This window comes from Neophocaena asiaeorientalis, unplaced genomic scaffold (genome assembly GCF_003031525.2).
Source record: "Neophocaena asiaeorientalis asiaeorientalis breed wild unplaced genomic scaffold, Neophocaena_asiaeorientalis_V1.1 scaffold79, whole genome shotgun sequence".
Lineage (NCBI taxonomy): Eukaryota > Metazoa > Chordata > Mammalia > Artiodactyla > Phocoenidae > Neophocaena > Neophocaena asiaeorientalis.
The window spans coordinates 6,563,180-6,576,527 of record NW_020175402.1 but is presented as its reverse complement, the minus strand read 5'-3'; the positions used below and the strand labels follow the sequence as shown (position 1 = coordinate 6,576,527).

The 13,348-nt window shown below is 40.7% G+C and overlaps 1 protein-coding gene across 7 annotated transcripts in view; it reads right to left on the bottom strand.

Annotated features, from left to right (window-relative positions):
• EPB41 (erythrocyte membrane protein band 4.1) overlaps positions 1-13,348 on the bottom strand; it is a 197,805-nt gene that overhangs the window by 12,387 nt on the left and 172,070 nt on the right. For all 7 annotated transcript variants that reach the window (XM_024766763.1, XM_024766760.1, XM_024766764.1 and 4 more), the window contains one exon: positions 4,888-4,989. In XM_024766763.1, coding sequence (XP_024622531.1) covers positions 4,888-4,989 — 102 coding nt within the window. The remainder of the gene's footprint in view (positions 1-4,887; positions 4,990-13,348) is intronic.

The following is a 13,348-nucleotide window of genomic DNA, read 5'->3' as shown; positions in this document are numbered from 1 at the left end:
TTTTTTTTTTTTATGTTCCTGATCTTAGTAGAAATGCTTTCAGTTTTTCACCATTGACTATGATGTTTGCTGTGGGTTTGTCATATATGGCCTTTATTATGTTGAGGTAGTTTCCCTCTATGCCCATTTTCTGGAGAGTTTTTATCATAAATGGATGTTGAATTTTGTCAAAAGCTTTTTCTGCATCTATTGAGATGATCATATGGTTTTTATTCCTTAATTTGCTAATATGGTGTACCACATTGATTGATTTGCGGATATTGAAGAATTCTTGCATCCCTGGGATAAATCCCACTTGATGATGGTGTCTGATCCTTTCAATATGTTGCTGGATTCTGTCTGCTAGTATTTTGTTCAGGATTTTTGCATCTATGTTCATCAGTGATATTGGTCTGTAATTTTTTTGTGATATCTTTTTCTGGTTTTGGTTTCAGGGTGATGGTGGCGGCGTAGAATGAATTTGGGAGTGTTCCTCCCTCTGCAATATTTTTGGAGAGTTTGAGAAGGATGGGTGTTAGCTCTTCTCTAAATGTTTGATAGAATTCGGCTGTGAAGCCATCTGGTCCTGGACTTTCATTTGTTGGAGGATTTTTAATTACAGTTTCAATTTCATTACTTGTGATAGGTCTGTTTATATTTTCTAATTCTTCCTGATTCAGTCTTGGGAAATTGTACCTTTCTAAGAATTTGTCCATTTCTTTGTGGTTGTCAATTTTATTGGCATATAGTTGTTTGTAGTAGTCTCTTATAATCCTTTGTATTTCTGTGGTGTCAGCTATGATTTCTCCTTTTTCATTTCTTATTTTATTGATTTGCATCCTCTCCCTTTTTTTCTTGATGAGTCTGGCTAAGGGTTTACCTATTTTGTTTATCTTCTCAAAGAAACAGCTTTCAGTTTTATTGATCCTTGCTACTGTTTTCTTCATTTCTATTTCATTTACTTCTGCTCTGATCTTTATGATTTCTTTCCTTCTACTGACTTTGGGTTTTCTTTGTTCTTCTTTCTCTCATTGATTTAGGTGTAGGGTTAGGTTGTTTATTTGAGATTTTTCTATTTCTTGAGGTGAGACTGAATTGCTATAAACTTCCCTCTTAGAACTGCTTTTGCTGCATCTCATAGGTTTTGGGTCACTGTGTTTTCATTGTTTCTGTGTATTTTTTTATTTCTTCTTTGATTTCTTCAGTGATGTCTTGGTTATTTAGTAACACATTTTTTAGCCTCCAAGTATTTGTGGTTTTTACAGTATTTTTTTCCTGTAGTTGATTTCCAATTTCATAGCATTGTGGTCAAAAAAGATACTTGATATGATTTCAATTTTCTTAAATTTTCCAAGGCTTGATTTGTGACCCAATGTGATATATCCTGGAGAACGTTCCATGTGCACTTGAGAAGAAAGTGTACTCTTCCACTTCTGGGTGGAATGTTCTATAAATATCAATTAAATCTACCTGGTCTATTGTACCATTTAAAGCTTGTGTTTCCTTAGTTATTTTCTGTTTGGATGGTATGTCCATTGGTGTAAGTGTGGTGTTAAAGTCCCATACTATTTTTGTGTTACTGCCTATTTCCACTTTCCTGGTTGTTAGCATTTGCCTTACGTATTGAGGTGCTCCTATGTTGGGTGCATAAACATTTATAATTGTTATATCATCTTCTTGGATTGATCCCTTGATCATTATGCAGTGTCCTTCCTTATCTCTTGCAACAGTCTTTATTTTAAAGTCTATTTTATCTGATACGAGTATTGATACTCTGGCTTTCTTTTGATTTCCATTTGCATGGAATATCTTTTTCCATCCCCTCATTTTCAGTCTGTACGTGTCCCTAGGTCTGAAGTGGGTCTCTTGTAGACAGCATATATATGGGTCTTGTTTCTGTATCCATTCAGCCAGTCTGTGTCTTTTGGGTGGGGCATTTAATCCATTTACATTTAAGGTTATTATTGATATGTATGTTCCTATTACCATTTTCTCTTTTTTTAAATTTATTTATTTTATATATTTATTTTTGGCTGCTTTGGGTCTTCGTTGCTGCACGCGGGTTTTCTCTAATTGTGTCAACAGGCTTCTCATTGTGGTGGCTTCTCTTGTTGCACAGCATGGGTCCTAGGTGTGCAGCTTTCAGTAGTTGTGGTGCGTGGGCTCAGTAGCTGTGGCTCGAAGGCCCTAGAACGCAGGCTCAGTAGTTGTGGCACATGGGCTTAGTTGCTCTGCGGCATGTGGGATCTTCCTGGACCAGGGCTTGAACCCGTGTTCCCTGCATTGGCAGGCGGATTCTTAACCACTGCACCACCAGGGGAGCCCCCATTACCATTTTCTTTATTGTTTGGGGGTTGTTTTTGTGGGTCTTTTTCTTCTATTGTGTTTCCCGCCTAGAGAAGTTTCTTTAGCATTTGTTGTAAAGCTGGTTTGGTGGTACTGAATTCTCTTAGCTTTTGATTGTCTGAAAAGCTTTTGATTTTTCCCTCGAATCTGAATGAGATACTTGCTGGATAGAGTAATCTTGGTTGTAGGTTTTTCTCTTTCATCACTTTAAGTATGTCCTGCCACTCCCTTCTGGCCTGCAGAGTTTCTGCCGAAAAATCAGCTGATAACCTAATGGGGATTCCTTTGTGGGTTATTTTTGGTTTTTCCCTTGCTGCTTTTAATATTTTTTCTTTGAATTTAATTTTTGTTAGTTTGATTAATATGTGTCTTGGTGTGTTTCTCCTAGGGTTTATCCTGTATGGGACTCTCTGTGCTTCCTGGATTTGGGTGGCAATTTCCTTTCCTATGTTAGGTAAGTTTTCCACTATAATCTCTTGAAATATTTTCTCAGACCCTTTCTATTTCTCTTCTTCTTCTGGGACCCCTATAATTAGAATGTTGGTGCATTTAGTGTTGTCCCAGAGGTCTCTGAGACTGTCTTCAATTCTTTTCATTCTTTTTTCTTTATTCTGCTCCTCGGCAGTTATTTCCACCATTCTGTCTTCCAGCTCACTTATTCATTCTTCTGCCTCAGTTATTCTGTTATTGATTCCTTCTAGTGTACTTTTCATTTCAGTTATTGTGTTGTTCATCTCTGTTTGTTTGTTCTTTAGTTCTTCTAGATCTTTGTTAAACATTTCTTGTATTTTCTCAATCCGTGTCTCCATTCTATTTCCGACATTCTGGATCATCTTTACTATCATTACTCTGATTTCTTTTTCAGGTAGATTGCCTATTTTCTCTTCATTTATTTGGTCTTGTAGATTTTTACCTTGCTACTTCATCTGTGACATATTTTTTTGCTGTCTCTCTCTCTCTCTTTTTTTTTTAGTGGTGCGCGGGCCTCTCACTGTTGTGGCCTCTCCCGTTGCGGAGCACAAGCTCCAGACGCACAGGCTCAGCGGCCATGGCCCACGGGCCCAGCCGCTCCGCGGCATGCGGGATCCTCCCAGACTGGGGCACGAACCCACGTCCCCTGCGTTGGCAGGTGGACTCTCAACCACTGCGCCATCAGGGAAGCGCTGCTGTCTTATTTTTTATTTTCTTTTTTTTATGAGTGGGATTGTGTTCCTGTCTTACTGGTTGTTTGGACTGAGGCTTCCAACACTGGAGTTTGTGGGCTGTTGGGAAGAGCTGGGTCTTGGTGCTGAGATGAAGACCTCAGGGAGACCTCATTCTGATGAATGTTCCCTGGGGTCTGAGGGTCTCTGTTAGTCCAGTAGTTTGGACTCAGAGCTCCCACCACAGGGACTTCAGGCCGACCCCTGGCTCGTGAACCAAGATCCCACAAGCCCATGCCAGGTGGCAAAAAAAAAAAAAAAAAAAAAAGGAGAACAATAACAAAGTAAAAAATAAAATTAGACGAGGTAACTAACAGATATGTCAGAAAAAATATAAAAATATAGATGAAACAACAACTGGAAGGTAAAACAGAACCACAATAGTAAAAAAGAGGAGAAAAAAAAGTGGAAAAAGGCCTTGGACGTGGAGGGCGGCCCTAAGCAGGGGTGAGGTTTGGGTGGTGGGCGGGGCCTATGCTTAGGACCCACAGGGCTGGAAAAGGCCCTGGGAATGAAGGAGGCGTGGTGGGGCCTAGGCTCAACAGAACAGAAGGGGCCCAGTGCCCCCTGCCTCCTGCCTCTGGTCTCAGAGGGCAGTGAACACCCTTGGCTTCCTGGGCTCGAGTGGGCGGGGCAAACACCCTTCGCTCCTTTCCTGCTCCTCCGGTCCTGGAGGGTCCCTCCCGCCTGCCTTTCCTGTTCTCTCCTGGCCTCCCTCCTACGACCCCAGGACCAACCCAGCCCAGAGGGGACCTCTGAGGGCGTAGGACCCGCCCGAGTGCCAGGCAGACTTCCCCGGCCCATTGGGCAGGGGAAACGCTGGGCATGCTCCCCCCTGACCCGAGCCCCCAAGGGTCCCTCCAGGCATCAGAACCCCTGCCCTCAGGGGCGCTGGTCCTGTCCAGCCTCCACTTCTCCTCCCCTCTCAGTCTCCCCACATCCTACCGGTTCGCTTGGGGGCTCTTCCCATCTCCTTGGGCATCAGGGTCCCACACCAGCATTCGGCAGGCACCCTAGTTGTGGGGAGATGCGAACTCTGCGTCTGACTTTTTAAACTGAATTTTTAGGCTGACCTCCACAGCCAGAAAGGGGACTCACTGACCAGGGAGACAGACGAATGTGTAAAGAGAACAACCACATGTGACTTTAATGAGACCATGAAGTAGACAGGGATGCTCAGGGTCTCCCTGGGTTTATTGCTAGGGAAAGCAACAGGGCCTTTCCACCCTGGACACTGGGAAAAATTTGGCTCAATAGGGAAGAAGCTGAAAACCCTTGCTTATGGACCAGGGTTCTTGCAGAGAGGCAGCAAGCTTGGCATGCCACTGGATTTCAGAAGGAATTTCTAGCTCTCTGTTACCTTGGTAATTTGAGTTGTGGTGGTGCTGCTGGTGGTCTCAGATGTGATGGTCTGAGCTGTCAGCAAGACTCCTGGGTCCAAGTCCCCGTTGCTGTCGTCAGTCTGCAGAAGGAGACACAACTCATCACCATGCCTCTTAGGAAACCTCATGGGCAAATGTTGTAGATGCAGCTTTGCTCTGCAGCTGCACGTTCTAAAGCAAAAACCCAATTCCCTTACAGTGATCTCTTAATTAATAAAATTAATCCCCTGGGAACAAAGCTCCTTCTAAAATAGTTGGACAAGTCCAGTTTCCCCAGCATTGGGTCAGTGACAGGAGTGGATGAGAAAAAGGAGGCAGGAGTGTACCCACAGGTTCAACAAGAGTGACAATAACTATGCACATGTATACAGCATTTTATAGCTCATAAATGGCTTTCAAAACTTTCTTTTTTGATGCTTACACAAGCCCTATGAATATAAATAGAAACGGCAGAAACTTATTAGCACTCCCAGGTAAGACTCAGGCTCAGGGAAAGTGAGTGATTTGCCCAAGGACTCAAAACTACTGGTACTGTACACTGACTCAGAGGGGCATTTAGAGAATTGAGATTATTTTCATAAAGAATTCTGCAGCAAGCCATGTGCTAGGTGACCATCCTTCTCCACCTCTTTATATAAGTCATTTGCATTATAAGCAGAGGCCCCCAACTTTTTTATGAGCAGGGCCACATTTCATTGAGGCAAAACTTTGAGATACTGTGGGGAGGGCAGAAGGAGGAGAAGAGAATTAGGAAAGAGAAGAGTCCCTGGCTGGATTCACTTCCAGGTAGGAATATGGACAAAACAAAGAGAGGGAACATGATTGTGTCACCTAAGTCTTTCATACACGTCACCCTCATACCAGGCATATTATTGGCTAGTTTACTAACACTTTCTTCAGCCCAGACATATTTATCTACCTTAGATTCAGACTCAGCTAACGTTTATTGCACTTGTACTATATGCCAAGCACATAATGCAACTGTTACCTCAATCACACCTCTCAGTATCGGATGTAGGTACTATTATTATACTCACTGTATAGTTCAGAAAAGTGAGGTCCAGAGAGGTTAAATAATTTTCCAAAGGGATTTCCCTGGTGGCCCAGTGGTAAAGAATCCACCTTCTAATTCAGGGGATGCGGGTTCGATCCCTGGTCAGGGAACTAAGATCCCACATGCTACAGTGCAACTAAGCCCGTGCGCCACAACTACTGAGCTCATGCACCTCAACTAGAGAGCCTAGTGCAACAAACTACAGAGCCCATGTGCCCTGGAGCCTGCACACCACAACTAGAGAGAAGCCCATGTACTGCAACAAAAGATCCAGTGTGCCACAACTAAGACCCAATGCAGCCAAAAAAATAAAAGTAAATAAATTAATTAAATAAAAAGAAACCTTAAAAAAATAATAATTTGCCAAGGTTCTATGCTAATAAGTGCTTGAACTAGGACTGAAGGCAAAGACTTCCTGTCTGAAGATTGGGGTTCAGGTCCCAGCTCAGACAGTGGCTGGCTGTGGAACCTTGGGCAAGTCATTCTGACTTTTCTGAGCTTTCGTTTTCTCATTTTTATAACAGGCTACCCTGTAAGATGTGCTCTGCCTCCACTGTAGCACTGCTGTGAAGATCAAAAGAGATTTTAGAAATAAAAGTACATTATAAGTTGTTATTAAGAATTTGTGTGCCAATATATACACAATGGACTATTACTCAACCATTAAAAAGAATGAAATAATGCCATTTGTAGCAACATGTATGGACGTAGAGATTATCAAGTGAAGCAAGTCAGACAGAGAAAGACAAATACCATATGATATCGCTTATATGTGGAATCTAAAAAAATGATACAAATGAACTTATTTATAAAACAGAAATAGGCTCACAAACATAGAAAACAAACTTATGGTTACCAAAGGGGAAAGCGTTGGGGGGAGGGATAAATTAGGAGTTTGGGATTAAAATATACACACTATTATATATAAAATAACCAACAAGGACTTACTGTATAGCATAGGGAACTATACTCAGTATCTTGTAATAACCTATAATGGAAAAGAATCTAAAGAACAGATATATACATGTATGTATAACTGAATCACTTTGCTGTACACCGAAACACAACATTGTAAATCAACTATACTTCAATAACAATTTTTTTAATCCAAAAAAAAAAGAATTTGCGTGCCAAGAGGGCTAAACCTTTTTGAAAAGCTCCTCCTCTACTAAACCTAAGAATCTATTTTTTTCTACCTCCCTCCCACCCCCTTCCTCCTCCTTTTCTGTCTCTGAAGAAGGTGGAAGAGGGAGGAGACATTGTTATGATTTCCAGCTTAACACTCTTTCCACATGGGGCCTCTTTTCTTACCAGTGTTTTCTCAAAATGGTACTGTAGCTTTCACAGTTGCTTATAAAGTTAACCATCCCTTTATCCTATGACACAGCAGTTCCACTCTTAGGTGTTTACCCAAGATAAGTGAAAACATATGTCCACAGAAAGACTCGCACATGAATGTTTAAAGCAGCTTTATCCATATTTGCCCCCAACTGGAATCAACTCAACTGTCCATCAACAAATGAAAGGATAAACTAATTGCGGTATATTCATACAATGGAATACTACTCAACAATAAAAAACAGTGAACTATGGATTCATATAACATGGATGAATCTGAAAAACATGTTCAGACACAAAAGGGTATGACTATATGCTTCCATTTATATGAAGTCCAAGAACAGGTAAAACTAAGCTATGATAACAGAAATCAGAGCAGTGGCTGCCTAGAGGGATAGGGATGGACTGGCAAAGGCTATGAAGAAAGTTTCAGGAGTGATGAAAATGTTCTGAACCCAAATGTGTCTTGGTTACACAGGTAGATACATTCGTCAAAACCAATAAAAAATTGAACTCTTGGGCTTCCCTGGTGGCGCAGTGGTTGAGAGTCCGCCTGCTGATGCAGGGTACACGGGTTCGTGCCCCGGTCTGGGAGGATCCCACATGCCGCGGAGCAGCTGGGCCCATGAGCCATGGCCGCTGAGCCTGCGCGTCCGGAGCCTGTGCTCCACAACGGGAGAGGCCACAACAGTGAGAGGCCCGCGTACCGCAAAAAACAAACAAACAAACAAACAAAAAACTGAACTGTTTAACGTCTGTGCATATCACTGTATGTAAATGTTACCTCAGGTACACATACATGCACATATATGCAAACAGTAAAACCCTATTCTGGCTCCCCACCTCCTCTTGCCATGTCCCAAAATGTAGTAATTATGGATGGATTACAAAAAGGTTCTCAGTCCGCCTGCCGATGCAGGGGACACGGGTTCATTCCCCGGTCCGGGAAGATCCCACATGCCGCGGAGCGGCTGGGCCCGTGAGCCATGGCCGCTGAGCCTGCACGTCCGGAGCCTGTGCTCCGCAACGGGAGAGGCCACAACAGTGAGAGGCCTGCGTACCGCAAGAAAAAAAAAAAAAAAAGTTCTCAGGTCTACTTGTCTGGAAAGATAATAAAAACACAAGCAGAAATAATTATAGTAAATAAACAATAACAATAGCAAATAATTATCTGGTGCTTATTATGTGCCAGGCACTTTTTTCTACAAATTATTTACAGCATACTGCACTGAGCTTTTTCATTTACCAGTTTATCACGTAGATATTCCCAGCAGAAGCTTTTAAAAATAACTGTAAAGCATTACCTTAATGGGATGTACTATAATTTATTTAACCTGCTCCCTATTGAAGGACATTTAGATTGTTTCCATGGTAGTGACAACTTAATTTGAAATGCACACTGTGAAACTCACATTTTATGTACATTAACTCATTTATTCCTCTCAACAACCCTATGAGGTACAACTATTATTAGCCTCATTTTACAAATGAGGAAACCGAGGCACACAGCGATTCAGTAACTTGACTGCACACTAGTAAGTGATGGAGCAGGTTCAAACCCAGGAAATCTAATTCCAAAGTCAATACTTCTCCTCACTATACTCCACTGTCTAGTCAATAAGAAGTAATTTGTATCTTGGCTGACTGTCTTAGATGTATAAAAATATAATATCTACCGTTTTGGAATAGCCACTATGTGCCAGGCAAATATTATCTTTATCTCAGTGACCTTAAAAAGGTATTTTTCAGAAGAGAAAGCTAAGGCTCAGAGGTTAAGTGACTTGCTGAAGGTCATGAAACTAGCAAGTGTTGGAATGAAGATCCAGGTCTCTCTAACTCCAGAGCCCACATGCTTTATCTTGTACTTCATAATGCCTCTGTATTTCTCTTACATGCTAGGATATTTAAAAATGACTGCTTCCTTTCCGTTTTTTGTAGGGGCTGTACTCAAACCAAACATGGGCTTCTGTGGTCAGGATGGCCCTAACAACTTTTTAAATAATTTATTTTGAATGATTAAAAACATTTTTTTGATATGCACATGCTACAAAATTTTAAATCTTTAAAATGGAGATCAATGAGTTGTTGGTCTCCCTCCCACTCCTAACCACAGCCTGCATCCCAGGCCTCTTCACCCCAGGCCACCACTGGTGGTTTTTTGTTTTTGTTTTTCTAAGTACCCATTCAGAGTTAGTATATTCACATATAAGCCTATTCCTACATAGCTGTACATACAACCCTTTTCCCTCCCATAAGCAGTAGCATATTATTTATACCATATTGCACTGCATTTTTTCATTTACCGATTTATCATGTAGATTATTCCCATCAGAAGCTTTTTTTAATGGCTGCACAGAATTGCCTTAATTGGATGTACCATAATTTACAAACATGTTCCCTACTGATAGACAGTTAGGTTGTTTCCATGGTAGTGACCACTTAAAGGGTTCCCTCCCATCTGCAAATACTTCTTTTCTAAACATCCTTGGCTCACTGTGTGCGCAATCTTAAAGGAAAGTCCCCACACTTCCTTTGTAGTCCGCGTCACAGCCAAGTCCTGTTCGTCCATCACTGTCTCTCCTGACACAGCTCTTTCTTCTTGTTTCCTCAGGCTACACCTCAGGTCTTCACAAGCAACCCCCCAGACTTCCCGTAGCTGTATTCCTGTCTCCAGGCAGCCTCTCCTTTAATAGGTGCAGCATACAGCTTTAGGAACCATCTTCCAAAACCACTGCTTTAATTAGGCCACTTTATCACCACTGCCAGAAAACTTGAAGCAACCTCTCATTATTTACCAAACTCAAATTCTACACTCTAGACCACAAGAGAGAGACACGGGAAGTATACTAACGTTAACTGAATGTCTATGAATGCACCAAGCGCTTTACTGACATCATTTCACTCCATCCTCCCTCAAATCTTGCAGTGGTATGTAGTATTATCCCCATTTTACACACAGGAAAAGAGGCTTACAGAGATGAGTGATTTGTTTAAAGTTATCCAGCTAGTACATGGTTGAGCTAGGATACAAATTCTACTTGTCTAATTGCAAAGCAAGTGCTTTTAATTGGCAAGTTACACTGCTTCCTAAAGGTGGATATCATCATCCACTTTATGGTGATGTGAGGATTAACTGAAAGGATTCATGTGAAAACACCCAGCCGGAGCTCCATGTAGCTGTCTCCTTCCCATCATGCAGGCTTCAGCTAAAATGTCACTTTCTCAGAGGGGATTTTCACGACTATTCTAGCCCCAAAATAGCAACTTTTCATGTTATTCCACATTGTCTAACTCTTGATCCTATTTAATTTCTTTATAGCACTTATCACTGTCTGAAATTCATACATTTATGTGTTTTATTGCCTGTCTCTCCTGACTAGAATGTCAGTTCCAGAGCATAGGGCCTGTGTCCACCCTGTACACTGCTTTGGCCTAACGTATAAATGCTCAACAAATACTGGTTGCAGTAATGAATTAACAGCTCAGTTTACAGAAGGAAACGTTTCTTTCAATTTTGGCATCTGTGAATAAGAAAGACAAGAAAAACAACTCAGAGGGCAGGCAGCAGAAGCAAGAAGAACAACAATCCTGCAGCCTGTGGGAAAAAAGCCACATTCACAGAAAGATGGACAAGATGAAAAGGCAGAGGGCTATGTTCCAGATGAAGGAACAAGATAAAACCCCAGAAGAACAACTAAATGAAGTGGAGATAGGCAATCTTGCAGAAAAAGAATTCAGAATAATGATAGTGAAGATGATCCAGGACCTTGGAAAAAGAATGGAGGCAAAGATCGAGAAGATGCAAGAAATGTTTAACAAAGATCTAGAAGAATTAAAGAACAAACAAACAGAGATGAACAATACAATAATTGAAATGAACACTACACTAGAAGGAATCAATAGCAGAATAACTGAGGCAGAAGAATGGATAAGTGACCTGGAAGACAGAAGGGTAGAATTCACTGCTGCGGAACAGAATAAAGAAAAAAGAATGGAAAGAAATGAAGACAGCCTAAGAGATAAGAGACCTCTGGGACAACATTAAACGCAACAATATTTGCATTATAGGGGTCCCAGAAGGAGAAGAGACAGAGAAAGGACCCGAGAAAATGTTTCAAGAGATTATAGTTGCAAACTTCCCTAACACGGGAAAGGAAATAGCTACCCAAGTCCAGGAAGTGCAGAGAGTCCCACACAGGATAAACCCAAGGAGAAACACGCTGAGATACATAGTAATCAAATTGGCAAAAATTAAAGACAAGGAAAAATTATTAAAAGCGGCAGGGGAAAAACGACAAATAACATACAAGTGAACTCCCACAAGGTTAACAGCTGATTTCTCAGCAGAAACTCTACAAGCCAGAAGGGAGTGGCATGATATACTTAAAGTGATGAAAGGGAAGAACCTACAACCAAGATTACTTAGCAAGGATCTCATTCAGATTCTATGGAGAAATCAAAACCTTTACACACAAGCAAAAGCTAAGAGAATTCAGCACCACCAAACCAGCTCTACAACAAATGCTAAAGGAACTTCTCTAAGTGGGAAACACAAAAGAAGAAAAGGATCTACAAAAAAAGCCCCCAAACAATTAAGAAAATGGTAATAGTAACATACATATCGATAATTACCTTAAACATGAATGGATTAAATGCTCCAACCGAAAGACATAGGTTGCTGAATGGATACAAAAACAAGACCCATATATATGCTGTCTACAAGAGATACACTTCAGACCTAGGGACACATACAGACTGTAAGGGGATGGAAAAAGATATTCCATGCAAATGGAAATCAAAAGAAAGCTGGAGTAGAATACTCATATCAGATAAAATAGACTTTAAAATAAAGAATGTTACAAGAGGCAAGGAAGGACACTACATAATGATCAAGGGATCAATCCAAGAAGAAGATATAACAATTATAAATATATATGCACCCAACATAGGAGCACCTCAATACATAAGGCAACCACATACAGCTATAAAAGATGAAATCGACAGTAACACAATAATACTGGGGGACTTACCTCACTTAAACCAATGGACGGATCATCCAAAATGAAAATTAATAAGGAAACACAAGCTTTATATGAAACAGTAGACAAGATAGATTTACTTGATATTTATAGGACATTCCATCCAAAAACAGCAGATTACACTTTCTTCTCAAGTGCACACAGAACATTCTCCAGGACAGATCATATCCTGGGTCACAAATCAAGCCTCAGTAAATTTAAGAAAACTGAAATCATATCAAGCATCTTTTCCGACCACAATGCTATAAGATTAGAAATCAATTACAGGGGAAAAAACATAAAATCACAAACACATGGAGGCTAAAAAATACGTTACTACATAACCAAGAGATCACTGAAGAAATCCAAGAGGAAATCCAAAATAGACTGAACCAGGAAGAAATAGAAAATATGAACAGACCAATCACAAGTAATGAAATTGAAACTGTGATTAAAAATCTTCCAACAAACAAAAGTCCAGGACCAGATGGCTTCACAGGTGAATTCTATCAAACATTTAGAGAAGAGCTAACACCCATCCTTCTCAAACTCTTCCAAAACATTGCACAGGAAGGAAAACTCAAAAAACTCATTCTATGAGGCCACCATCACCCTGATACCAAAACCAGACAAAGATACTACAAAAAAAGAAAATTACAGACCAATATCACTGATGAATATAGATGCAAAAATCCTCAACAAAATACTAGCAAACAGAATCCAACAACACATTAAAAGGATCATACACGATGATCAAGTGGGATTTATCCCAGGGATGCAAGGATTCTTCAATATACACAAATCAACAATGTAATACACCATAGTAACAAACTGAAGAATAAAAACCATAAGATCATATCAATAGATGCAGTAAAACCTTTTGACAAAATTCAACACCCATTTAAGCTCTCCAGAAAGTGGACATAGGGGGAACCTACTTCAACATAATAAAGGCCATATATGACAAACCCACAGCAAACAGCATTCTCAATGGTGAAAAACTGAAAGCATTTCCTCTAAGATCAGGAA